The 24,725-nt window shown below is 41.3% G+C and overlaps 4 protein-coding genes across 5 annotated transcripts; 2 read left to right on the plus strand and 2 right to left on the minus strand.

Moving 5' to 3' along the window:
- Positions 1-210: 210 nt before the first annotated feature.
- LOC116194499 (heavy metal-associated isoprenylated plant protein 26-like) lies at positions 211-2,458 on the plus strand. The gene is made up of 2 exons (XM_031523310.1): positions 211-448; positions 1,828-2,458. Exons 1-2 carry the CDS (start codon positions 368-370, stop codon positions 2,209-2,211), a joined length of 465 nt encoding a protein of 154 aa, XP_031379170.1. The 5' UTR covers positions 211-367; the 3' UTR covers positions 2,212-2,458.
- A 484-nt stretch (positions 2,459-2,942) lies between these two features.
- LOC116194497 (WD-40 repeat-containing protein MSI3-like) lies at positions 2,943-5,699 on the plus strand. Its single transcript, XM_031523307.1, has 6 exons — positions 2,943-3,357; positions 3,742-4,065; positions 4,156-4,299; positions 4,449-4,573; positions 4,807-4,902; positions 5,270-5,699. The coding sequence occupies exons 1-6, from the start codon at positions 3,049-3,051 to the stop codon at positions 5,481-5,483; spliced, it is 1,212 nt and encodes a 403-aa protein (XP_031379167.1). The 5' UTR covers positions 2,943-3,048; the 3' UTR covers positions 5,484-5,699.
- A 119-nt stretch (positions 5,700-5,818) lies between these two features.
- LOC116194498 (basic leucine zipper 23-like) lies at positions 5,819-8,401 on the minus strand. The gene is made up of 2 exons (XM_031523308.1): positions 7,126-8,401; positions 5,819-6,269 (listed from the first exon to the last, which is right to left on the minus strand). The coding sequence occupies exons 1-2, from the start codon at positions 7,964-7,966 to the stop codon at positions 6,241-6,243; spliced, it is 870 nt and encodes a 289-aa protein (XP_031379168.1). The 5' UTR covers positions 7,967-8,401; the 3' UTR covers positions 5,819-6,240.
- Positions 8,402-12,422: 4,021 nt separating this feature from the next.
- LOC116194343 (receptor-like cytosolic serine/threonine-protein kinase RBK1) lies at positions 12,423-16,106 on the minus strand. 2 transcript variants are annotated; one of them, XM_031523142.1, is made up of 11 exons: positions 15,893-16,106; positions 15,311-15,800; positions 15,159-15,232; positions 14,958-15,076; positions 14,738-14,853; positions 14,144-14,653; positions 13,774-14,022; positions 13,522-13,685; positions 13,203-13,427; positions 12,943-13,092; positions 12,423-12,855 (listed from the first exon to the last, which is right to left on the minus strand). In XM_031523142.1, the coding sequence occupies exons 2-11, from the start codon at positions 15,483-15,485 to the stop codon at positions 12,592-12,594; spliced, it is 2,046 nt and encodes a 681-aa protein (XP_031379002.1). In that variant the 5' UTR covers positions 15,486-15,800; positions 15,893-16,106; the 3' UTR covers positions 12,423-12,591. The 2 variants fall into 2 exon arrangements, with proteins under 2 accessions (XP_031379002.1, XP_031379003.1); XM_031523143.1 differs by having other exon boundaries at positions 15,311-16,106.
- Positions 16,107-24,725: the final 8,619 nt, after the last annotated feature.

The raw sequence follows: 24,725 nt of genomic DNA on the forward strand, positions 1-24,725 counted from the left end.
GGAAGTGTCTCATCTCGTGGCATGATTGAAGTCGATGCTTGAGCGAGTATTAGTTTCTGTCAATAAATTAATCCGTGTTTTCAAGAGAATTCATATACCCTCAAACGGACAAAAAAAAAAAAAATCTTTATACGGATATATTAATATGGGACGCCAACGTTATCGCTATGGACTGGCTCTATAGAATGGTCAATATGGGACCCCCACATGCACAAAGACAGAGGAGCTAATTTTTTCCTTATTTCTGCAATTTCAATCATTTTCAGTCTGAACTGAAAGTAACCCACCCACCTGATATTTTCTGTCTGAACTTGGGTCTCGCTTGTATTAATATCTTCTCCGGGCAAAGGGTTGCTAGCGAAGAACAATGGGTGTTCTGGATCACTTCTCCGATCTCTTCGACTGCTCCAGCGGCAGCTCCAAGCTCAAGAAACGCAGGCAGCTGCAGGTACCCTTGCAACCGAAATCTTTTATCTTTCCTGCTCTTTTGTCTTTTGCTATGCATATGGTTGCCCTTTGGAGCTAAACTTCGATGTGATGTGATGTTAGCAACTGATATTGAGTTAGATTTATGGATTCCACGAGTACGTGTAGATCCCGTGATGATAACCATGGGTTGGTCTGTTTTTAGCTGTGATTGATCAATCATATACGAACATATGTAGGCTTCCCGATCGCGATAGCGACCCCGGGACAGTGAGGAACTTTGGTTGAACTGCCTGGGGGAGCATGTCCCCACACTCCCAAGTGGATTACAAAGAACACCTTCTTCTTCGTGCCGATTCTTGATCTTTAGTATCGGGATCTCGCTGTCGAATCTTCCGGCCGAGTCTTAGGTTAACAGAATAAAATAGGAAAAATATTTGGTCCAAAAGAGTTCCAGGACCAGTTGGCAGTTCCAGAATCTGCTTTTTACCTCGGGAGGTTCCTTGGCCCATGTGCATAATCATGAACTCATCCGTGGACTGTTCCTAATTTCTAATTAAAAAAGACGGCTTATTTCCAATACCAGAAGCTCCTGGAGAAGATCTGGCTCTGAGCAGGGGGGACCGATCTGCTCATTTGTTGCAGTAGCACTAACTTGTTTGCCTCATCGTATACAAAGAAGTTGATTGTTTAGTAGCATAAAGATCTTTCAACTGCCTGCCTTCTCTCCATGGTCTAATTGTCAGACAAGATTAGTAGGTTTTGACGGTGCCTCCTGTGAGATCCACAACTGTTGCCATTCATAACCGATTGGGGATTCTTTCTAATATAGACATTCTCAGCTGCATCTTATTGCCATGATTTGCGAAAACTTTCCGGGTCATACCTTGTGTTTGAAGGTATACTTTGGTGGGGTGCTACCAGTTTGCATGAAGTGAAGCATTTGATGCATACGGTACTTCTGGAAGCTCGAGTTATCGGGAAGTTGGGATCAGTCCCTCCTTTAAGCCATATTACCTTACCCTCCCCTTGCCTGTCTTTTGCTCCATTTAGAACACAACTGTCAAATAGCTTTGGGTGCCCTCCGAATATGAAATGTTGGGGACTGTATTACAGTGATTCAGCCTGTCCATATATCTAAAAAAATGATCCGTTTAATTTCGACTGTTACCGATATCAGGAGGGTGAATGAAACTTTTTCTTTCGAAGCTTGATGATTCTTACAACAACTGTTGCTCCTTAAACTCACCACACAAATAACAGAAAGCAACAGCAATCAAACCGGATTTTTTTATGTCCTAACACATGTTTATTTCTATCTGAACTTACAAGTAGCTCTCTCTCTCTCTCTCTCTCTTTTTAAAATCTTTAACATTATGCCTTTGCTTCTTTGGTGATCAGACAGTGGAGGTCAAGGTGAAGATAGACTGCGAAGGCTGCGAGCGGAAAGTGAGGCGGGCCCTGGAGGGGATGAAAGGAGTGCAGTCCGTGGACATCGAACCCAAGGCACACAAGGTCACAGTCGTGGGATACGTGGACACGCACAAGGTGGTGTCTCGCATCACCCACAGGACGGGCAAGAGGGCCGAGCGATGGCCCTATGTGCCATACGACGAGGTGGAACACCCTTACGCCCCTGGGGTGTACGACAGGAAGGCTCCTGCCGGTTATGTCAGATACTCCTCTGACCCTCACATGAACCAACTCGCCCGTGCCAGCTCTACTGAAGTCCGGTACACCACAGCTTTTAGTGATGAGAATACCGCAGCTTGTGCTGTCATGTGAAGTGAAGGTTTTGCGGCACTGATCAATGACTACCAAAGTTATATCGGGTCATTGGTGATCATTTGTTAGGTCGATGCTGCTTATACATTTGTTGAACTATGTGTGCCGTTTCTCCTTTTCTTTATCCTGTCTTGGAATCATTGTGCGCGCCGTATCGGAATGATATACAAGATCATCAAATCTATATGCATTTGAATCTGTTGGGTATGTAGAGAGATTCATTTATCTGAAGGAGAAGTTTTGAATTCGAGTGTTTCAAATCTCTTTTCCTTTGTGGCCAGGTTTCCTCGACTTCCACATCAAACTAATTTTTTCCCGGGTCGGTCCCAGGATCCATGGGGACCTATGCTAACAGTGGAACGTGGATGGGAATCAATTTCCGCCATATAATGATGAGTTGAGTCGATTTTCTTACCGTTTGATTTGCTGTAGCGTGCCATCCTCTTTGCTGCCGATAAATCTAGGTGAAATCAGGAATCGAATGTAAATCTGCACCGGTGCTTGCTAATCCTTAACATGGTATGTGAACTTGACGTCCATATATGTTTCGGGATCAAGCACGGTAAATTCGTACCGTGCTAGCGTTGCGCCATCACACCGGGATAGGATTTGCAATCTCCATATTTTCTCCAACCAAAATCCTATTTCATTGTTGGGCCGACGCCCATTGGGCCCCTTGTCCCTCCAAGCCCACTATCTGCATCTTCCTCCTCCTTCCCTCCAAAAACTAAACCCTCGAGCGCCTCTCCATTTTCGTCACTTCCCATCTTTTGGCGGGAACGAAAACCCTCACGTCGTCAGCAGTTCATCACCGGCGAGATTCCGATCGGCCAACCCATGGCGGAGGACGGGGACGCTGCTGATCTCTCTCAGCTGGAGGAAGAGTTCGCCGTTTGGAAGAAGAACGCCCCGATACTGTACGATCTTGTGATCTCCCACGCCCTGGAGTGGCCGTCCCTTACCGTGCACTGGTCCCCCTCGCCACCTCAGCCTTACGCCGATGACCCTTCCTTCGCCGTCCAAGGTCTCGTCCTCGGGACGCACACATCCGACGACGCTCCCAACTTTCTCCTAGTCGCCAACGCTATTCTTCCCATCGAATCGGCCTTAGAGGGCAGTGGCGGCACAAACCTTTCGATTCCGAAGGTTAATTACTGCTCCCACTCTGTATTTTCTGTATATTGGCTAATTTTATCTGCTGAGCTTTGAGAATGGCTGTGACGGTTCAATCTGTTTGATGAAAGTACTGTGTGAATTTAATATTGGCTGAAATACTTCATAGATGAAATTCTTGAAGTTGCTTTTCTGGTATCGGAGCATTGTTTGGCTTATCATATTAAACAGTATTCTCTTTCATTTTCTGCCGATCTATGTGGAATACGTGCTTGACGTTTTCTCGCGTTCCAGTTACGCATACGAACTGACATTTTTGTTTATTTCTCTTTCCACTGAAAGCTGGGAAACGTTTTCCGGCCAAATGCATCCTTATTTCATGTTCTCAACTTATGTTTCTGGGATTTTTGCCTGTAGGTGGAGATAACCCAGAAGATACGCATGGATGGTGAAGTGAACAGAGCACGCTTTATGCCTCAGAACTCTGCACTTGTTGCCGTAAAGACAAATTCTTCGGAGGTCTACATGGTGGACTGTTCCAAGTTGGCAGAGAAGGAGAATAAGGAAGCTTTTGATCCTGAGATTAGGTTGAGGGGTCATGATGAAGAAGGTTATGGCCTGTCCTGGAGCCCCCTGAAATCGGGTTATCTTCTGAGTGCTTCCCATGACAAGAAGATATGTTTATGGGACATTTCTGCAGTGGCTGAGGCCAAAGTTCTTGATGCTATGCACATTTATGAGGTACTGAACTAAACATTGAACAGAACCTTTTTCCGTGAAAGGTTCTTATAATTGATGATGACTATGGGATATTTTGTGCTGTCACTTTAGGGGCATGAGAATGCGGTTGGAGATGCATCGTGGCATCTGAAGAATGAGAATATATTTGGCTCTGTTAGTGATGATTGTCAATTGATGATCTGGGACTTGCGCACAAACAAAGCAGAGAAATGTGTGAAAGCTCATGAGAATGAGGTGAACCAGTCAATGACTTGATGTTCCTCTTGTTGCCTTTTCACAGTCAAATCATTTGCTTTTGCATGTTTTCTTAGCTCTCCCATCTCCCATTCAGTTCATGGGGTAATGGATTCCACCTGAGGATGTTCAGTTTGTTCTTTTCTCAGGTTAACTCTTTATCCTTCAACTCATACAATGAGTGGATTATGGCAACAGCCTCTTCAGACATGACCGTTGCTCTGTTTGACATGCGGAAGCTAACCCTGCCATTGCATGTTTTAAGTGGTCATGAGTACGCCTTCTTACTTATTTCTCACTTCCGATTTCTGCTCACAGACTTGAACTTACTAATATTTTTCCAAGTATTCATGTATTTTATAAAATGCTCCAAGAATTCAGCTTTTTAACCAAATTGCATCATTTTGAGAACATGGTCTGTTCTCGCTTTTAGATTAACTGGAAAATCCATATAGCCTTTGTGGGATTTCAGTGCTGATATATCTAATTGAGATATACTTCTGACAGAGGTGAAGTCTTGCAAGTAGAATGGGATCCTAATCATGAAGCTGTGTTGGCTTCTTCTTCCGAAGACAGAAGACTAATGATTTGGGACCTTTACAGGTACTTCACACAAGTAGCAACGAAGACAATCTGCTTAGCATTTGTTTGTTGTTTCTTTTACCTTGGATTAGCTCCCAGCTGTTCGAGAGTAGTACCTGCTTTATCTCTTTTTTGATTATGCTTCCTACTATCATGCTTAAGACTTCATATTTGCAATTTTTCTAATCAACTGGTCCTACATTGCCCTTCATTCCATCCTCAGTTCAATGAGGTTGCTTCTTTCTTACATCTTAGTAAGCTGTGCTCCTGAATGTTTGTTCCCATAAATAAAAGTTCTGGTCATGTCGGATCCTATAATTCCATGCTGTGCTGCAAAAGACGATATCAAGCTTCCTAAGCTCTCTGACATGGCTGGCTGGTTTCTCAGGATCGGAGATGAGCAGCAAGAAGGAGATGCGAGTGATGGCCCTCCTGAGCTCCTCTTCTCTCATGGAGGTCATAAGGCTAAGATATCAGACTTTGCATGGAACAAACACAATCCTTGGGTCATCTCCAGTGTGGCAGAAGATAACGCTGTTCAGATCTGGCAAATGGCCGAGAGTATTTATCGGGAGGATGACTTGCTGCCGACTGACGAATAGCCGCGAATATTTCTGTGCAGAGGCATTGTCTCTTAATGTTATTCCTTTTCTAAGTTTAGGGGGGAACAGTCCCCCGTTTGTCTATTAGGTTAGTCAAACAACTCAAGTGAAATTAAGATGCAATCTTCTGTTCAGAGAGTAAATTGGAGACAATCACAGATGTAGCTTTTTCTATCGAAACAATGGAGCTTAAATAGTATTTACTTTTGCTCTTTCTTTTCTCCCCATATTTTGATTTCATTATCTCTAAATTATTTTCATGATGATCTGAATATTTGAAGTCGAATTCCGAGCAATTTTTGCTGCCAATTCTTCATACAAAAAACACATGAATAGAGAAAGAAAGGTGTTCGATTAACAGGGTAACTAATCCATAACAGCAGGTAAACCCAAATAAAAGTTACACAAAGCTCCTCGTTTGCTGATCTTCAAGGAGGAAACCAGAAAGAACGAAATAGATCTGCTGGACGTAATCGGAAAATTTCCTGTCAATTTCTCCCACTTAATAGTTGAAACACACGACATAGAGCTTTTCCTTTCCAGAAAATGCTTCCAGAAGTCACAAGTACATGGAACATCACCCGCTAGGATTGTCCAAAATCCCATGAGGTTAAGCTACATGTGAACAGCAAGCGATGGCAGCCCCAAGAACTAACAAGCCAGGCACAAAAAAACATAAAAAGATCAGGTCTCGTAGAGTACTTATTTGGTATGGTACATGTACTCGGGTTGGTAGTAACACCAAAACTTTGGCTCTTCAGCAGACTGTTGCTGCACTAGATGCGCCTACAAAATGAACAAAAGCCTGATCAGGCTCGGGCAAAAGCCAGAACAAAACACGTGTTTCTGATGGAAAAATTATATCAATCTTCAAAAATAAGTTCAAACAACCAAAGTATTTATTTTCCATCTATTTAGCAAGTGTTTGCATAGTTGGAAACATAATAATAGAATCACTTAACCGGGAACATCTTCGTGTAATAAGTACTTGATGTGCACAATGCACTTAACCAACAACCAAATTATTGAGCACGACCGCTCCATCAGGTGCACATACACATCACAGACCAAATGGGTAGGAGTGAGACACAATGTTGTGTAAGGATGGAGATCACGCATCCTAAGAAACGATCAAAAATAGGACCAGAGCAAATTCTGCTGTTGCTTTTTTTTTTTTTTTGGTTGGGTTAACAAGCATGTTCGTGAAGTGAGAACAGCCGAAGATACCAACAGGATCCGCTATAGCATCACCATCTTTCATGAAGCAGATAACAGTAGACAGGCTAGCATATATATGTACGCTTTTATATCCGGCCACAATCAAATCATCATACAGGCTATGCTAACTAGGGTGCAACAAACCCTGGGATAATGTACTTATTTCGTTCAAGTCATAAGCTGTTTCAACTCAATTAACACCAACCCCTTAGGTGACAAGGCTAGGAGTAAAATAGGAAAGGATCACGTATATTTATGAAACAGCCCATTAAAGATGTAGAAATTAGAAACTTGTCATTTCAATATAAACAATGGTTCGGCACCATACAGCATCAATCCTTGCTAACATCAGTTAAAAAATCTAACTTGCACAGCCATCATGAAACCAATCCAAGAAACTAATTTGCAGCAGTCTAGGCATCACCTTTCTTCTTCTTCCCACCACCAGAGGATAATACATTAGATGTTCCATTGCCTAATGCATTAGATGTTCCATTCCCCATTCCCGCCACCCCACAACCCGGAACCTCCTTCAATCCTGAATTACTATTGTTTTGATTTGCCAAACACTGGCTGTCAAGCTCGCATCCACCATATAACTGTCCATTTATACCCACGCCATCCCCAGTCTTCCCATCAGGGTGAAGGCAATAAACCTCATTCCCACACTGCACATTACACGGGTTCATCATATAAGCACCACTACCAAGAGGCATGCTACTATTCCCTATGTTCGCCGTCTTCTGATACGGGAAAGATCCAATCTCCCCCTCGATCCTACCCCTAATGTCCACAAGCAGACACTTTAGCCTCGCATTCTCGGCTTCTAGAGCTGCCAGCCCCTGCAGCCTCCTCAGCAACTGCTGATTCAGGCCCCTCAGCCTCACCACTTCATCCTCCAAGGACGCAGCTCGGGCCTTCTTCTTCTCCCGGTACTTCCTCACAGCCTCACGGTTTCCAAGCGGCCGCTTCTTACCGGCTGGCTTCTTCTTCTCCGACGACTCCGCACTGTCATCTGCTTTCTCCTCGCTCGAGGAGGGCACGATCTTCGTGTGGACATGATAGCACGTGTGGGTGTGCGAAGAGTCAGGCCCGGACGGGTTGCAGGTGTGAGTGTGAGTGCATGCATGCGCGTCCTTGAAAATCTCATCGAGAAAGCTGTCCATCGATCTACTGCTACTGGGCACTTCGCCGATCGAGTTCGAGAACGCCTCCGGGTTCGAGAACACCTCTTGGTTCGAGAAATCGAGCTCCCCATCTTCCATCTTGTAGAAAATATACGATTTTTACACCGACCCAGATGAGGGTTTCAGCTCAATTCTGCTAATCTATGAGCCCACCGAAGATTATACGAGAAATCTTGCGCCTCAGCGAATCACAAGATTGCTCAGAACCCTAGGATCAGAGCACGCGAAGCCCAACAAACTACAGCTGCAGGCTCGCTCGATCAAAGCATCGAGGACGAAGAACACGAGGAGACAAACCAATTGAGGAAATTACGCACTCGAAACGAGAAATCGGAAGCCCTAGAAGAGAGTGTTGGCGAAGAACAATTGGACGAGCTAAAATCTATGGTCACGATTGGGGAATAGCGACATCGTTGGTGGTCACAGACGACAAAAGAACGACCCAAGAGAGCAGCGTCCGAGGGGTTCACTGCTCCGTCCGCAGACAGATTCAACGATCATTTCTAACTTTTTAATGGGAGGAATGGAAAAGGTCTCTCCCTCGCAATATATACGTAATTGGAGTCCTCGTTTGTAATTAATTTGAAAGCTGTGGGCAGAGGAGGGCGTACCCCTCCCTCGCAGTATATGGAGTCCTTAATTGTAATATTTTGAAAGTCACGGGCAGGGGGAATGGTAGCATTGACTATTATTGTGGGGTTATTGACTAGTGTGGTTGATGGACCCCACTTGCATGGATGATCTTTCGTTTTCTAGTATATGTTATTACTTGTAGATCTAAGCCATCAAATCCTTCAGAAGATTGATCCGATGATTCTAGCTGGACCTTGATGATAAAGTACAGTCTACATCGAGGTCCTAAAAGTCTGAAACTCATTCAACATTTTACTTGATATGAATTTGGACACGTATATATTCGCATTACCTATCAAAAAAATCCATGGAGTTATTAATAAATGTATTACGCGATACATGATCAATTTTATTGTATATCATCTAGATTAGGCAATTTACTGATTTTCTTCCTAGCTTAGAGCGATGCCTTAGCATAGAATTATTCTCGTTTCCTTTTTATCTTGGCCGAGTTGCGTACATATGTAACCGTTCATAGAGAATGAGATTTGAGCTTTACCGTTCGAATTTCTATGAGGCAATTTACAATTAACATACAATAAAGTTGATCCCGTATCCCGTAATGAAACGTGAGAATGGTAGAATGCGTGTAACTTGTTATCATGATTTCTAGACTGAACTAAGCCAAACCATTTGATGGATGCTTTGATGTGGATGTATGTCATGCCATTTCTCAAGGATGAGTTGACATAAGTTAATTAATTTAAATGATTCAAATAATGAACAAATAACTCTTCCCCCAAAAAATAAAAGAAAGAATAAATAAATAATTCGTTGCTTCTTTGGGTGAGAAATGCAAAACTTGGATAGTAAGAAACTTGTTGAGTTTTTTCTAGTGATATATTTCTTAACTATTAATTAATTTGCCGGTCTTCGGGGCCTCTGCCACTGGTCACCAAAAAAAGAAAATGTTTGCTGCACAAATAATTTCGGTCAATAGCACATATCAGGTACATGAATTTTGGCCTAATCTTTGGTTCAGGCCCATCTATTTAATTCTGTTTAATCAAGGCTATTATAGTGTGTTTAGTTTTAGAGTTAAGTATAGTTGAGTTTTGATTTTAATTGATTTGTAATTATGGTGCTGTTGAATTATGAGATAAAATGTGAAAAAGTAATGAATAGTTGATATAATTTAGTATTAAAAATTGAATTAATTGAATGATTAAAAAATTGAAGAAAATGAGAAAAATAATATTTGTATTGTTGATTTTTGTTGTATAGTGAGTAAAATTAAAATGAGAATTAAAATTTTAAAAACATAACTCACAAACCAAACATGGTAATTATTGAGGAGTAAAATGGGATAAATCCCATATCAAAAAAGAAAAGGAAAATCCATTGGTTAATATATGACTTGGTACCACTACTTATTAACTTGAGTTTTTAAGTGGAAATTGGCCAAAGCCCGTATAAGCTAAATGAAAATTTAATATGGTATCAGAGCTTAGGTTATGCGTAGACGTGCCTAAGCGAGTGTGCGCACCCACACCACGTCAGGCTGAGTTTGTCTAGTGCAGCCAAAGTGCGTCTCGTGTTAGTGTCCCCCCCTCGTCCGAGCACGGAAGATGAGCCCGACTCGAGGTCAATTGTTGAGGGCGGGTGTTTAAGGGCATGTGATAACGTGTAAGTAGAAATAGATCATATGTTGCACGTGAGGGGGGTGTTGATGAGTAAAATGAGATAAATCCCACATCGGAAAAGAAAAGAAAAATTCACGGGTTAATATATGACTTGGATACCACTACTTATTAGCTTGAGCTTTTAAGTGGAAATGGGTCAAAACTCGTATAAGCGAAATTGAAATTAATAGTAACTTTGGAAAAGGATATCCTACCACCCAATTTAATGATCGGGGCCTAAAAAGCTAAAATACTGCACTGTTGCGATAAAAAGGAGAAAAACATCCTAGTATAGTCACGAGATCGACAGGGGTGGTTCGAAAAATTCAAGTTTATGCACATGTAAAAGAGCTTGATGGACTTGCCATTAATCATATTCAGTTGTTCATTTTGCTCAAATTGCATCATGTTCCATTTTTGAAAAAGCAAAAGTCGCCTAAAAAAAGAGAAGTTGAAAGAGTTGACTGAGAACAAATCATTGGTGTTTTTTGGAATATGATAGTATTCTGTGATTTCTCTACCCCTTCTTACCCTGAAGTATTTGGTGCTCCGACAAGGGCTACCCCTAATCTGAGATTGTGCTATACTATCACTTCCGCGTAAGACCTCTACCAAAGGTCATGTTCCGACTTCCGGTTCTTCTTTTTCCTTTTGACTTTCTTGCGGAATTGACTTATCATAGGCTGCCCTTCCTCCCCCACAGCCCCTTGGTTCACGATCCAGGAAAGCAAGAATCGAAGCGATCCAAGCACGCTGGGGTTCTTTTGTTTTGAGCAAGCTCTAAATCCTATGTCCTCGTGCTTGAGCCAAGCCTATTTTGTTTGAAGCCAGTCGTGGAAGATGTCGCTCTGGCTCTAGAAAGAAGCTATGAAGCGAGAGCCTCTGAACCTATGTTAACTGTGGATGGGCGTTAAGGTCTTGTGGCCATTGATAGAAACCCGGCAAACTGTTCTTCTGTCAATGATGGCTTGTTTGTTGAAACAAAGAGAAGAAAAAAAAGAAAATAATTAACAATGATATTAACAACAAACATATGAACAAAAGAAAAATCAGTTTTCACAGTTTTGGATTTTTTTTTCTTTTTCTCCCCCAATTCGTCTCTGTTTATTGAAAAAGAATTATATAGAAATGGAGTTTTAAATGCTTTTTCCATTATCAGAAAAAGGGGAAACTATGGATTAATTTGTTTTAACGTCAATGCCGAGTGATATTCTAGATTTTAATGATTAGTTGACCCTTTTCCTAGGCCTGATTCATGCTTTCAGGACGTGACTTAAGCCCCATTGGCAATCAACCAAACCAATTCCTCAGGAACTCCAGAGTCTATTCCAAATTGTTGTTCTTGAAAATCCAGTTGTAGTTTTTAATTGCTATACCTAGGAACGGTTTGCAAGTTTTTCAAATGGGAACATCAAAGGTTTATAACTATCGATCTCGGGTTCTCCATTACTAGAAAAGTTAGTCTGTCTTTCACATGTAAACCATATAATACGCAGAACATTGTGATGGTTTAATCACTGCAGTTCTTCGTCGTTCTTGGCAATGTGATTCAAATATAATTGATCCTGATTAATTTGATTATCCATGGCTGGTTTTTGATTGCTCTTTATTGTAATGGAGGATTCACATGCTGCTTAATCCTTGAACCAATCACCGTCAAGGTTACAAAGTGGATGGAGCTTGAGAAAGGGTCTCAGGAGAGCACGATCACTGAAGAGATCGAGCATCCCTTGGTGCTTGATAATGACAGCATCTACGATTCTTCAGATGGATTGTAATAACACCAAGAGAAGAAGGCAACTAGCTGAAGGTTCAAGTCCTGCGTGTACGAGGCTACTAGCAGTAAGGGAAGCTTCGAAAATGGTCGTCGAATTTTTGCACGAAGCAGAAGTCGTCTCCTGGAATTGCATATCGGTTGCAGGAGTTGAATATCGGTTGCTAGGAATATATATCAAGAATGAAGTGGGAAAATCAGTCACCTTCTGTTGCTGAAAAGTCGAGAGTAAGATACTGTCTCATCTCTAAGCGTTGGTTGTGGATCGGATCCCACTTGCAGTGCGTATTGCTGCATTGCTAGATATGAATGTCGAGCTCGGGAATGGTGTCAGAATGGCCATATTAACTGATGATGGTTTCGGTTGCGGAAGTTCCAATCTAATTCTCATTTACTCGAAGCTATTGACAATGTATGTTCTTGCCTTTTGCAGCACACTTCTTCTCATTGCCTGGACTTAAGATCGTGTTCGGATTTGTCCATAAATAATTTTTGGGATTCAGAGTATCAGCATCGACACTTGAAGGCTTGCTTAATTCTTGACCTTTCTGAAATTTACACCCTCTAATATCTACATCTTTGCACGCCTGCACTGCCATCTGCTAAAATAAGACTTTACAGACACGAAATGGTGGAAAATCAAAACGGAATGGTGTTCCTATGATGATTATGAATTACTCAAAGCTCGAAGATCGGCTCCATCTTCCATTCATGTACTCCTCCACAAAGAGAATATTGCTCCGCTGCTCCAAGCTACTAAATGATGTGAAATCATCGCATATATCGAGCAGTGCGAGGCCCAAATGAGAAGCTGCACACGATTCAGGATAAACCTCATCGTCGTGATTATCCTCTGTACTTTCTGAACCATCCAAATTCATCGTGCTGAAGCTGACCATTGGGTCCATATCGCATTCTCCTCTTAGGATCTTCAGAATCTACAGAAAATGAATCGGAAAAAAAATAAGAACTTACTATAGCCGAGATCTATGCAATGAAACATCTGTCGCTTGTGATTTTGTTACCTGGTTTATACTTGGACGAAGACGAGCTGCCTGCGTGAGGCAAAGGGTAGCTGCAAGGACCATTCTCCTCAGCTCAACTTCATTGATATCACCATCGAGCCTTGGATCTAAAATGCCTTTGATGTCTCCACTCTCAATAATCGGCTTTGCCTGAGCTCAGTAGTACTCGAGAATTACAGGTAGTTCGCTGGACCGTAATCATAATACATTTCAAAGTTTGTGTATGTAGAAAAGATATATCTTAATTAGTGCACACTTACCCACATGATCAAGCTTTCCTGTCCCTTTGAAGCCTCAGAGCTGATGGGTTTCCTTCCTGATAAAAGCTCGAGAAGGACCACGCCGAAGGAGTAAACGTCGATCCTATCGCTAACTTTGCCGGACATAAAGTATTCGGGGGCAAGATACCCGAACGTTCCCACCAAGTCGACTTCCAGGAATAGCGAATCTGTTGGGGCCCACATTGCAAGCCCGAAGTCCGATAACTTCCACAGAGAGAAAAATCAGTCAGTACATTTCAAGTCCTAAAAGTTATTTTACGTATTTCAGTTAACATAAGCATGATAACAAAGATCATACCTTTGGTTCAAAGTCATCTGTCAGAAGAATATTCGAAGACTTGACATCACGATGAATAACAGGCCGGGAAATTTCATTGTGAAGGTAGTTCAGTGCTTCAGCGACTCTGAGGGCTATGTTGTATCGTGCCTTCCATAGCAATCCACATTCGTTCTCTCCATTGCCTGTTTCACACTTTGAAGTTCCGATGAGCAACTAATATTACTAATATTCGTTTCGGAAATAGACGCTAACGTTAAATAGATGTAGTACCGTGCAGGTTCTCTTCCAAGCTTCCCTTTGGAAAGAAATCATAGATAGAGAAGAGATTATCGTTTTGAATGCAGATCCCGTGCAGGGGAATAATGAATCTGTGCTTCAGTGAGGAAATAATATCTACTTCAAGGGCAAAATCTCTTCGTGATTCTTTGGTCGACTTCAGAACCTTCACAGCCACTTCACTGCCGTCTGAGAGGGTTCCCCTATACACCCGATTAGACCCTCCTTTCCCGATCAGATTTTCTGTTCACAAGAGAGTGTGATCATAAGGTGAATGTGGAAACACTGGTAAAATCTTGAAACTTATGAAGGCTCCAATTGCGATAATAGTTAGTGTTTGACTGGGATGTTATAGCGTTCGAACCTGAGGAGAACTGAGAAGTTGATTTGCGTAGTACTTCAAAATTGACCCAAGCAAAATCGGAGGTCTTTCTGTTGATGAGAAGATCCATCTGCTTTGATAGCTCGTCTTGCGCAGAGAAGTTGTTAGTATGGATATTTCCAAATCCAGAATTGCTTGAGATGTTTCTCGGTGTTGCTGAGATGTGTTGGGACCGATCCGGCAAGCTCATTGCCCACTGAACCACAGAAATGTTCCTTCGACCCACTGCTGCTGGAGTTTGCAAAGCAGCCGTTCTGAGTAAAGGCCATCCCGGCCTTGAATCCAACTGGTCCCCGCTACATTCTGAGATAGATACTGATGAAATCCTTGTGCTCCCATAAACAGCGCTTTTGCTTGGCATTGGATTATCCCGGAAACTAAAATTTAATTCGGAACTCGAATCCTCGGTCTCTGTCTCTGATTCAGCGAACTCAGATTGGCTCTCCTTGGAAGAAGTTGTATACAGGCTTGGTCTCGGATCTTGGAAAACACCTAAAGCAAGTATGAACCAAATCAAGCACACTCTAAAAAATTACGAGCCGACGTTTTCCCCGAAGATGAAAAACAGATCGAGACCTGTAAGTTGATTATGGCCAAACCTCCTGAAGACGATCTTCCCATTGTGGATGGCCAATACGTCGGTCGATAAGGGCAGTCTCTTGGCACAATACTTTGCTGTTCCTGTTGGTATCCTGAATCAAAAATCTGTTTTTAGAGTCGATCATTAAAAAAAAAGAAAAAGTCAAGACATTTGAAGCTATTGACTGAAGCTCTGTTTGGTTCTTTTTTATCATACCCGAAGGCACTGTGCTTGTCTATCCCAACAAGAAGGGCGGCAGCTGCAACCTTCTTTGCCTCTCGAACTAGAGCTCGTCTTATCGAACTTGTGCATAGAATGTGACCTTTAAGTTGAACCTGGAAATTAGGATAAAAAAGAGAATCAATTATCGGCTAATGGCCCATTTCTCTTTCGGATCCGACGGGGGAAGGATTTTACCTTCTTAACGTTGCATAGGCCCTCATAAACCTCCAAGTAGCTATCCAGCAGGGATTGCCCTTGTAAAGCGTGATCTGTATCGACACACCAACATGTTATCCACAAAAGCAAAGCAGTTTTATCTAAGCCCAGCAGTCCGGCACAACCATTACCTGAACCTCGACAACAGACGTGAAGAGCAACAACCCGGTCCCCCGGGTCGGCCACTTTCACGAGAGCCCAGTTGAGCAGCTCCCTGCTCCGGCTATCAAACCGAATCCCGACCAGCACGCACTTCTTCTGCTCCCCCTCCTCCGCCACGGCCTTAACTTGCTCGAAAACCGTCATCTTACTTCCCACTCTCAGCTAATGAAGGGTGGCAGGGCAGTAGATGTCTGAGCTCTTGCAGCAGCCTCAAAAGGCCAAGCTCTCAATAGCTTGGTGACCACTCAAGCATAGAATTATAATTATATAAGGAAATTAATTGAATTTATGGTTTTTATAAAATAAAGGTTGCCCCCTAATCGGACTTCCTCAAATAGATCCAAAAACCACACAGACCCCAAGAAAATTCTCATTCTCCGGCCCCTCTAAGAGAAGACAGAAGAAGAAGAAGACCCACAAGGAATTAGAAGCTTGTTTCAACGGTTCAAACCTCAAGATCTGCAGCATATAGTAAACAAATCCATTAAAATACAGTCAAGGAGCTCTGAATCCAACAAGGGGCTGAGCAGAACAAGACAACATGACTGTACCTAAACCATCTTCTCGGTTCCATCCCCCAACATGTTCTTTTAAAAAAACAAAGCTTTTTTGCCGCCAAATTACATCGACCCACCTAACAGCAACTAATTTCAGGGCTCATTATCCATAATATATATATGTGTGTGTGTGTGTGTGGAAGATCAAGAGTTGGTTGAGGATTGAGACAATGTTAATGTCGACTTGAGCAAAAGAGGCCAACAAAAAGATAATCGGTCATTCACCCCCAAAAAAAAAAAAGAAAAGAAAAAAGATGATCGATCGTGTAAAAGGAAAGTGTCGGTGAGCATAAAAAAGAGTGGAAAAAAAATAGTGGGAATTAATTCAAATATTGAAAATGGAAAAATCAAAAAGAAGTTTGAGAAAGCCAAAGTTCGGTTGGGGGCCCGGTCAGAAAACCGGCAATTTTCGCGGGAAACCCATGATATCCGGTTGTCCTCGATGCCCGGTTATTGGGTCTTGGAATGCTCCAACCGGCTATTGCGGGTTGACCAACTGATTGTTCATCTTCATTTATATTTTTATCCTTACTTATCCATTTTTTAGTGTTAATTTTTTAATTGGTCGAACTACCCGAGTGAAAAGTTGTGGTGCAATTGATAACAATGCACGTAATGGATCAATTTTTACCTGTATTTCAATGGTTTGAAACTTACTTGAAACACTTCTTGATTAAGGTAAGTCGATATTTGAATATGGATTAGTTTCAGTCAATATGAATAAAATATAGGTTCTAATTGGATGGTCTAATACTTTGCGTAAACTAACAGCTTTTAGTGTTCGATTCTCGTTCTTCAGTTATTTTTTTGTGCTCATTTTATTTTCATTCTCCTATGGCATTTACTAAATTTATCTCATGTATCTTAAAAAAGAAAGGAAAAAATATATTTACAATATATATATATATATATTTGTTTTCTTTTTTTGGGTAAATGAGAACTTAATTATCTTCTTGGAGGTTCTTCCTTTTTGAAGGAAAGTGGGCAGAAAGGAAGGATCAACCGAAGCAAAGGTTGACCCGAAATGAATTGATCATTCGTTAATGTTTCTTACTTTACTTCCATGACACTGATTAGTGGAATCTTATCAGGACCTCTAGTACTATTACAGTTGTACAATTACTAGTTTAGTATCTTAATATTACTAGTATCTCGTATTTTTGTATAGCATCTTTATTTTAGGCTATATATCCTGCCTTTCTCTATAAGTCTAGAACTTTCTTCTTACAGCTGAATGTATTTTGCTCATATAAGAGATTCCTCTAGTGAATGAAATAATATCGAGGATTTGCAGACAATAGCAGCACCTCTCTCTTTTGGTCCCATCACCTTCTCTCTTGGTTTCAACATGGTATCAGAGAAGTGAAGCCTAAGGGCCGTGTGGTTGAATTACAATCACATTCTCAATCTCGGCAAATCAGTCAAGCCGACTCCTTAATCAACCATGTCTGGAGGAAATACAAATACAGCTGCTCTCCCTCCTGCAGGAACCGTTCAGGTCGAAGCTGCACCACTTCCAGCAGCGCCTGCAGCAACTTTGGTGTCTCCATACACCGTAACTTCAGCTGATGGATCAGTTTTGCGACTCACTGAGTGCAAACTGAATGGAGAAAACTACCTTACCTGGTCTCGACTGATGCGGATTGCTCTCCGTGCTAAGAACAAGGTAGGGTTTATCGATGGAACTTTACCTGAGCCTGCAGATGGTGACCCCAACAAGCCATTATGGTTGATGGCGAATTCTCTGGTAGTTACATGGATGATAAACTCATTAGAAAAGGACTTGCAACCGAGCATAGCATGCATTGAGAATGCTCGGATCCTTTGGGAAGATTTGAGGCAACGTTTTGCTCAGGGAAACGAGACACGGATTTACCAACTGAAGAGCGAGGTATATGCATATCGGCAGGAAGGGAAATTGGTGGCCGAGTACTATGGGTCCCTTAAGGGGCTTTGGGATGAACTAGACAATCTCCTTGAGTCTATGACCTGCTCCTGTGCGTGTGTTTGTGGAGCAGCACATAATCGATTGGGACTGAGAGAAAGGGAGAAAGCTCATCAGTTTCTCATGGGATTAAATCCCGAGTTTGCTACGGTTCGTTCCAGCATACTTAGCATGGATCCTTTTCCTAACCTTAATCATGTTTATCAGATGGTCTGTCAGGATGAGCGACAAAGGACCATAGTTCGTTCCCAGGAGACACAAAGACAGGAAGCTACTGCGTTTGCCGTAAAGGCAGTAGATGATGGCAGACCTGTAACGCAGCAAGGTGGAAACCGACCCCATTGCGACTACTGCAATCGAATTGGGCATACAAGGAGCACCTGTTATAAACTGAATGGGCGTCCAACGAACTCGGATGGACATCAAAATTCTGGTGGCTGGGACAGTCAGTATAAAGCAGGAAATTCGAAAGGATCGAGAGGGGGTTTCGATAAGAAGCATCACGGTTTTCAAGGGAAAAGGCCTGGAGCTGGTTTCAATCAAGCAAATGCGGTACAAACAGTGACTCAATCGTCTCCAACGTTGCCATTTTCCGAAGAACAAATTCAACGGCTACTCAGTCTAGTCGGGCCTGATGAAGAGGGTGAAAACCAGACCGGTAATCGATTTAATTTTATATCTTGCAATGAGACATGGATTATTGACACCGGAGCCTCTAGACACATGACTGGTTGTTCTCGTTTCTTATTTGGCTCATCAATTTTGCGAGACGATTCACCCGTTTTTATTCCAAACGGAAAATCAGTTCAGGCTACACATACTGGCAATGTGCACATTGGAGGCAATTTCGTATTGTCTAAAGTCCTGCTTGTTCCAGATTTCGATTGCAATCTCATATTTGTTGCGCGGCTTTCAGAAGAAATGAATTGCCATATAATATTTTCCTCTGACTTATGCATTATTCAGGACCGCGTGTCGAGGAAGATGATTGGAGTAGGTGAGCTCCATGGGGGAGTCTATCTTTTGCGATATATTGCTCAAACTCGTGAAGTTAATAAGGTGGCGGTAGTAAGAGAGAATGATGTGTGGCACAAAAGATTGGGACATCCATCTCCCCGTATCGTTATTCCCGGTTTATTGTTGAAGAATGATATGAATAAAGATTGTGAGGTTTGTCATAAAGCCAAGCAAACTAGATCTAAATTCCCGAGTAGTTTTAATAAAGCGAGCTCTATTTTTCAATTGGTGCATGTTGATATATGGGGTGCTTATAGAGTTTGTTCTCATTCGGGTGCATATTATTTTTTAACTATAGTCGATGACTTCAGTAGAGGCTTGTGGGTTTATTTGATGCGAGACAAGTCAGAGGCAAAACGGCATTTAATGAATTTTTCCAATCTCGTGCAAAATCAATTTGATACAAATGTGAAGATAATTCGAAGCGACAATGGGTCGGAGTTTCTGTCTCGAGACATGCAAGAATACTATTCACAGAAGGGAATTATTCATCAAACTTCATGTGTTGACACTCCTCAACAAAATGGGCGAGTTGAGCGAAAGCATCGACATCTCCTAAATGTTGCACGGGCATTACTTATTCAAGCCTCTTTACCGGGAAAATTTTGGGGGGAGTGTATTTTATCGGCGGCTTATTTGATCAACATCACGCCTACTCCAATATTATCCGGGAAAAGTCCACACGAAGTATTATTTGGCAAGATTCCTATCTATTCACACATGAGAGTGTTCGGCTCTCTCTGTTATGCGCAAATAAGACCACCACCTACGGACAAGTTCAAGGAACGAGCACGGAGATGTATTTTTGTGGGATATCCCCATGGCAAGAAGGGATGGCGTGTCTATGATTTAAAGACCAAAGAATTTTTCGTCTCAAGAGATGTCAGTTTTTACGAGAATACGTTTCCTTACGAAGCCTCGGGAACAAATGGAACGGAAATGGGCACACCACTGCACTGGGAAGAAGAATACATTGCGGGCCAGCATGATGAAATCCACAGTCCATTATATAAAGTCGGTGTGGGAGGCCTAGAAGAGAGCCCAATAGGGCCGATTGACAGTCCAGTGGGTCACATAATTCCGGATCCAGCTTCTCCGGGCGGCGTCTCCTCTTCGTCCGAGAAGACCAATCCGCTGCAGGAATTCGGCCCAAGCTCAATACAGAAGCCAGGTCCAGCTTCTCCGGGTGACGTCTCCTCCTCATCTGGAAAGCCCAATCAGTTGCAGGGATTCGGCCCAAGCTCATTTCAGAAGCCAGCCCATTCTCCATTAAATGCAGATAGGAACTCTGCTCAATCTCCTCCATCACCGGACTTCACAGGGGAGCTCGACCTAAATCCAAGATCACCATCAGACATAATTTCAGAGGATGCTTCCATCTTACGACGATCAAATCGAATACGTAGGCCGCCTTTATTCCTCAAGGATTATGTATGTCATACGGCAATGATCGAGTCTTCCTCTCTTTGCTTAACCGAATCTCAGAATTCTTCAGGTACACCGTATCCTCTCCGCAACTATTTATCATATACGGGTGCTACCAATAAATACATATCGTTTCTTGCCACTTTAGATTTAGATGTCGAACCTCGTTCATATAGAGAGGCTGCTCGTGACCCGCGATGGCAAGCGGCTATGGCAGAGGAACTCCGAGCACTTGAACTCAACGGTACTTGGACTATGAGTAATTTACCCCCGAGGAAGAAACCTGTTGATTGTAAATGGGTCTACAAAATTAAGCGTCATGCTGATGGGTCTATTGAGAGATATAAAGCCCGCCTCGTAGCTAAAGGATTCGCGCAAGTAGAAGGAGTTGACTTTAGTGAGACTTTTGCTCCTGTTGCCAAACTTGTGACAGTTAGATGCTTCCTTGCTGTTGCTGTTATGAAGAAATGGGAAATCCATCAGATGGATGTGCATAATGCCTTCCTTCATGGTGATCTGCACGAGGAAGTTTATATGTCAGTTCCACCTGGTCTCTCTGCTACTCGACCAGGACAAGTATGTCGACTTCTTAAATCTCTCTATGGCTTACGACAGGCTTCCAGGAATTGGTTTTCCAAATTAGCAGACGCCTTATTTGCATATGGATTTAGGCAGTCCGGAGCTGATCATTCTCTTTTTACTTACTCTAAAGATAGTATCTTCATTGCCGTCCTCGTCTATGTAGACGATTTATTAGTCGCCGGGAATTCACCTGCTCATTGTACCTCGTTCAAAAGGTACCTCAGTTCTTGCTTTCGTATTAAGGACTTAGGCACTTTACGGTATTTCCTTGGCATAGAAGTGTCTCGTATGGATTCAGGGTTGTTTCTTTGTCAACGGAAGTATGCCATTGACATTTTGTCTGAGTGTGGAATGCTTGATTCTCGTCCTTCTAGTTTTCCTATGGAGCAGAATCATCGACTTTCCTCCGATTCCGGTGCCCTGCTTACTGATCCAGGACAGTATCGTCGACTTGTTGGGCGTCTTCTCTATCTCACTATCACGAGGCCAGAAATCACCTACTCTGTCCAGATCCTATCGCAGTTTATGCAGACACCTCGTCAAGATCATTGGGACGCAGCTACTCGTGTCCTTCGTTACATTAAACAATCACCAGGGCAAGGAATCTTTATTCATCCAAAGTCATTGGAACTAGCTGCATTCTGTGATTCTGATTGGGCTAGTTGCCCTATGACCCGGCGTTCTATAACTGGCTACTTCATAACTATTGGAGGTAGTCCCATCTCTTGGAAAACAAAGAAGCAAACCACTGTTTCGCGTTCTTCTGCTGAAGCGGAATATAGGGCCATGGCTGCTACTGTTAGTGAGATCATCTGGCTACGTAACTTATTATCGTCTCTTGGTGTCATTTTTCCTCGACCTACTCAACTATTTTGCGATAATCAGGCAGCACTTCACATTGCTGCCAATCCAGTCTTTCATGAACGTACGAAGCACATTGAGATCGATTGTCATTTCATCCGTGACCATATTAAGAACAATGTCATCACTACTGCACACGTCTCCACGAAACATCAATTGGCAGACTTGTTCACTAAGGCATTGGGGCGGGACCGTTTTCTGTTCCTTCTCGGCAAGTTGGGTGTTCGTAATCCTCACGCACCAACTTGAAGGGGGGTATTACAGTTGTACAATTACTAGTTTAGTATCTTAATATTACTAGTATCTCGTATTTTTGTATAACATCTTTATTTTAGGCTAGATATCCTGCCTTTCTCTATAAGTCTAGAACTTTCTTCTTACAGCTGAATGTATTTTGCTCATATAAGAGATTCCTCTAGTGAATGAAATAATATCGAGGATTTGCAGACAATAGCAGCACCTCTCTCTTTTGGTCCCATCACCTTCTCTCTTGGTTTCAACAAGTACGGGGGGCCGCCATCTCTTCAGCCCTACACGATCGGGGGGCCAACCCTAACGAAGCAACAGTACAGCAACCGGCAACGTTTTAAAAAATGTAACTAGTATGAGAGACGTACACATCCATGAAAGATCAAGGAAGGTGCATCCTGCAGCATCTTTGAAGGTAAAATTAGATTGGGTGATGGAAGAATATATGCTATGGCCTGGCCCTTCAAGAAAAGGCAGCAGTTGGGTTTTCTTTTGTTGGCAACATAAACGTGGTCTGCCCGCCATCGGGTCAAACTTTTCAAGATAAGGACCTTATTATAAAAAAAATATATATAGTATTTGGTATCCTGTTTGGACGTTAAGAACAAGGACGTGGCTGTTGGGAATTGGGATGCTTCTACTCATATATATATATATATATATTATGTATGTATGTAAATTTATATGTAAGTTATAAAGTATGTGACGTGATCATATAAATATATGTGTGCTGGGTCATTATATAGATAAGAAGAACAATTATTGTATTATTGTATAGGAAAATATGTCAAATTAGGTATGTGCAGTTATCAATAGAAGAGAATTTAAAATGGAAATTTAAGTAAAAGAAATTAATAACAGATCGTATTTTCTGATATTAAATTTCTTTTCATTTGGTTTAATCCCATTCAACAAGGGATGAGCTGAGACTGAGCTTTTAGTTCCGTCCTCTTCTATATTTTTGGCTGGTCGGCCGGAAGATCAGACTTAAATGGATAATTAGGATTGGATTATTTGACATGTTAGCAAAACTTCACCGCCCCTTTTCCTGGACTATCCTTGATCTCTCGATGCTATCGGATTAACAACGATCCCCAACCCTTCAATGTTGATATGACGGTTCAAAAAGACCAAGGAATTGTTTGGGAGAAACTTTCAATTTGTTAATTGAGAGTAGATCAACCATAATTTGCAAAAACAATTGATCAATTATAAGAAACTCAATGCACTCAATGATTTGAAGGTCCTTTGAATACATAAAAGATGGAATGACATCAAAATAATTCGCGCAATTAAATTCGGATTAATTGGTTCACTCAAAAAAAAATTGGGTTCATTGGTTGGATGTCCTTGTTCTTTGATATTGTAATAAGTCATACGTAGAGAACCACTAAGATTAGTAAACTAATGAAATTTAATTTGTGGTCCAAAAAGCAGCCCTTAGGGACCTCAACTATCAAATCTCTTTGTAATTAATTAATTAAATTAAATTAATTATAATCTTATGATTTATTATGTGGTAGCCTAAGGTCAAAATTGGGTGTTTCCAAGACCATAGTCCAATTTAATATTATTGGAAGATTAACTTGGCGGACACTTAACTCCACACCATGCCGTAGAAACTAGAAAGGCCCATGTGAATTTTGCTTGCAATTTGTGGTAGAGGACGATATATGGGATAAGACGAATAAGTTAATTCAATCATTGAAGATAAAATTATGTCAAGAGTTTTTTTTTTCTCGGCAATCAATAAATGCCTAATGATAACAAAAAAAAGAAAAAGGTATATAGTAAAATGAACTATAAAGACAGAAAAATACAGAAAATTCACCAAAATTACTGAACAGATCTTAATAAATAATTTTTTTTTATAAATTTCCAAAAAAATAAATTATGGAAAACAATACAGTTTATACTTTTCTGTATTAATTCTTATCGTTTGAGAAATGGATTTAGATACTTCTATAAGAAGGGAAGACTTTCAGTGCCAATCGAGAAGTGCCCCCACGCAATCCGTCGAATATGTACTTATAACTAACATGATTGTTATGAAATTGATTAAAAAATATTTTTTTATTTCGGTAGGAGAAAATAATTATTTAGGTCTCTTATTATATATGACGTCAAACCTATAGCTGTTTAACATTACCAATCCTAAATAAAAGAGCAACTTTACTTTGATAAGCCCAGGTATTATTTGATCCCTAAAGTGTTCTAATCAAAATATTTTTGACAATTACATATATATATATATATATATGTAAACAACTCTTGCAAACCTTTTTTTCCGATTACAAGTGAGGCTTATGCATCTATTACGGTAAAATGGAAATTTTAAGAGTTAATAAAGGACGCGGATAGTCCATAATAAGTATCGAATCTAATTTTTTTTTGGTTATCAGTGTGCCATTATGTTATATTCTTTTTGATCGGCTCTTGCTAATTTAATAGCAAGAGCTTCATGATTTCTTAAACGCTACCTATAGCAAATCTCAACCGAGACTCGATGGTCATAGAAGGGAATGATCTTTAATATGATCATTGCGTTTGGTAACGAAATTAAGTTTGATTTGATTTTGATAAGATGAAAATAAAAGTAGTTGGAAAAAGTATGTGAGAATTTGAAGAATAAAATAAAAAATAACGATTGTGTTGTTAAACTGATGAAAAAGTATTGAAATTGAGGAAAAAATGTAGAATAGTTGAGAGAATTTAGTATTAAAAAATTAACTATAATAATAATTCTTA

This window comes from Punica granatum, chromosome 2 (genome assembly GCF_007655135.1).
Source record: "Punica granatum isolate Tunisia-2019 chromosome 2, ASM765513v2, whole genome shotgun sequence".
Lineage (NCBI taxonomy): Eukaryota > Viridiplantae > Streptophyta > Magnoliopsida > Myrtales > Lythraceae > Punica > Punica granatum.

Excerpts from the sequence above, each read along its gene's own strand:
- LOC116194343 (XM_031523142.1), bottom strand. The coding sequence starts at position 15,485 with ATGACGGTTTTCGAGCAAGTTAAGGCCGTGGCGGAGGAGGGGGAGCAG. Across the intron at positions 14,654-14,737 it reads TGGCCATAATCAACTTACAG|GTGTTTTCCAAGATCCGAGA; the intron begins GTCTCGATCTGT and ends TACTTGCTTTAG. Across the intron at positions 14,023-14,143 it reads AACTTCTCAGTTCTCCTCAG|AAAATCTGATCGGGAAAGGA; the intron begins GTTCGAACGCTA and ends TCTTGTGAACAG.
- LOC116194498 (XM_031523308.1), bottom strand. The coding sequence starts at position 7,966 with ATGGAAGATGGGGAGCTCGATTTCTCGAACCAAGAGGTGTTCTCGAAC. Across the intron at positions 6,270-7,125 it reads TGGTGGGAAGAAGAAGAAAG|GCGCATCTAGTGCAGCAACA; the intron begins GTGATGCCTAGA and ends TTCATTTTGTAG.
- LOC116194497 (XM_031523307.1), top strand. The coding sequence starts at position 3,049 with ATGGCGGAGGACGGGGACGCTGCTGATCTCTCTCAGCTGGAGGAAGAG. Across the intron at positions 4,300-4,448 it reads TGAAAGCTCATGAGAATGAG|GTTAACTCTTTATCCTTCAA; the intron begins GTGAACCAGTCA and ends TTCTTTTCTCAG. Across the intron at positions 4,903-5,269 it reads ATGATTTGGGACCTTTACAG|GATCGGAGATGAGCAGCAAG; the intron begins GTACTTCACACA and ends CTGGTTTCTCAG.
- LOC116194499 (XM_031523310.1), top strand. The coding sequence starts at position 368 with ATGGGTGTTCTGGATCACTTCTCCGATCTCTTCGACTGCTCCAGCGGC. Across the intron at positions 449-1,827 it reads AGAAACGCAGGCAGCTGCAG|ACAGTGGAGGTCAAGGTGAA; the intron begins GTACCCTTGCAA and ends TTTGGTGATCAG.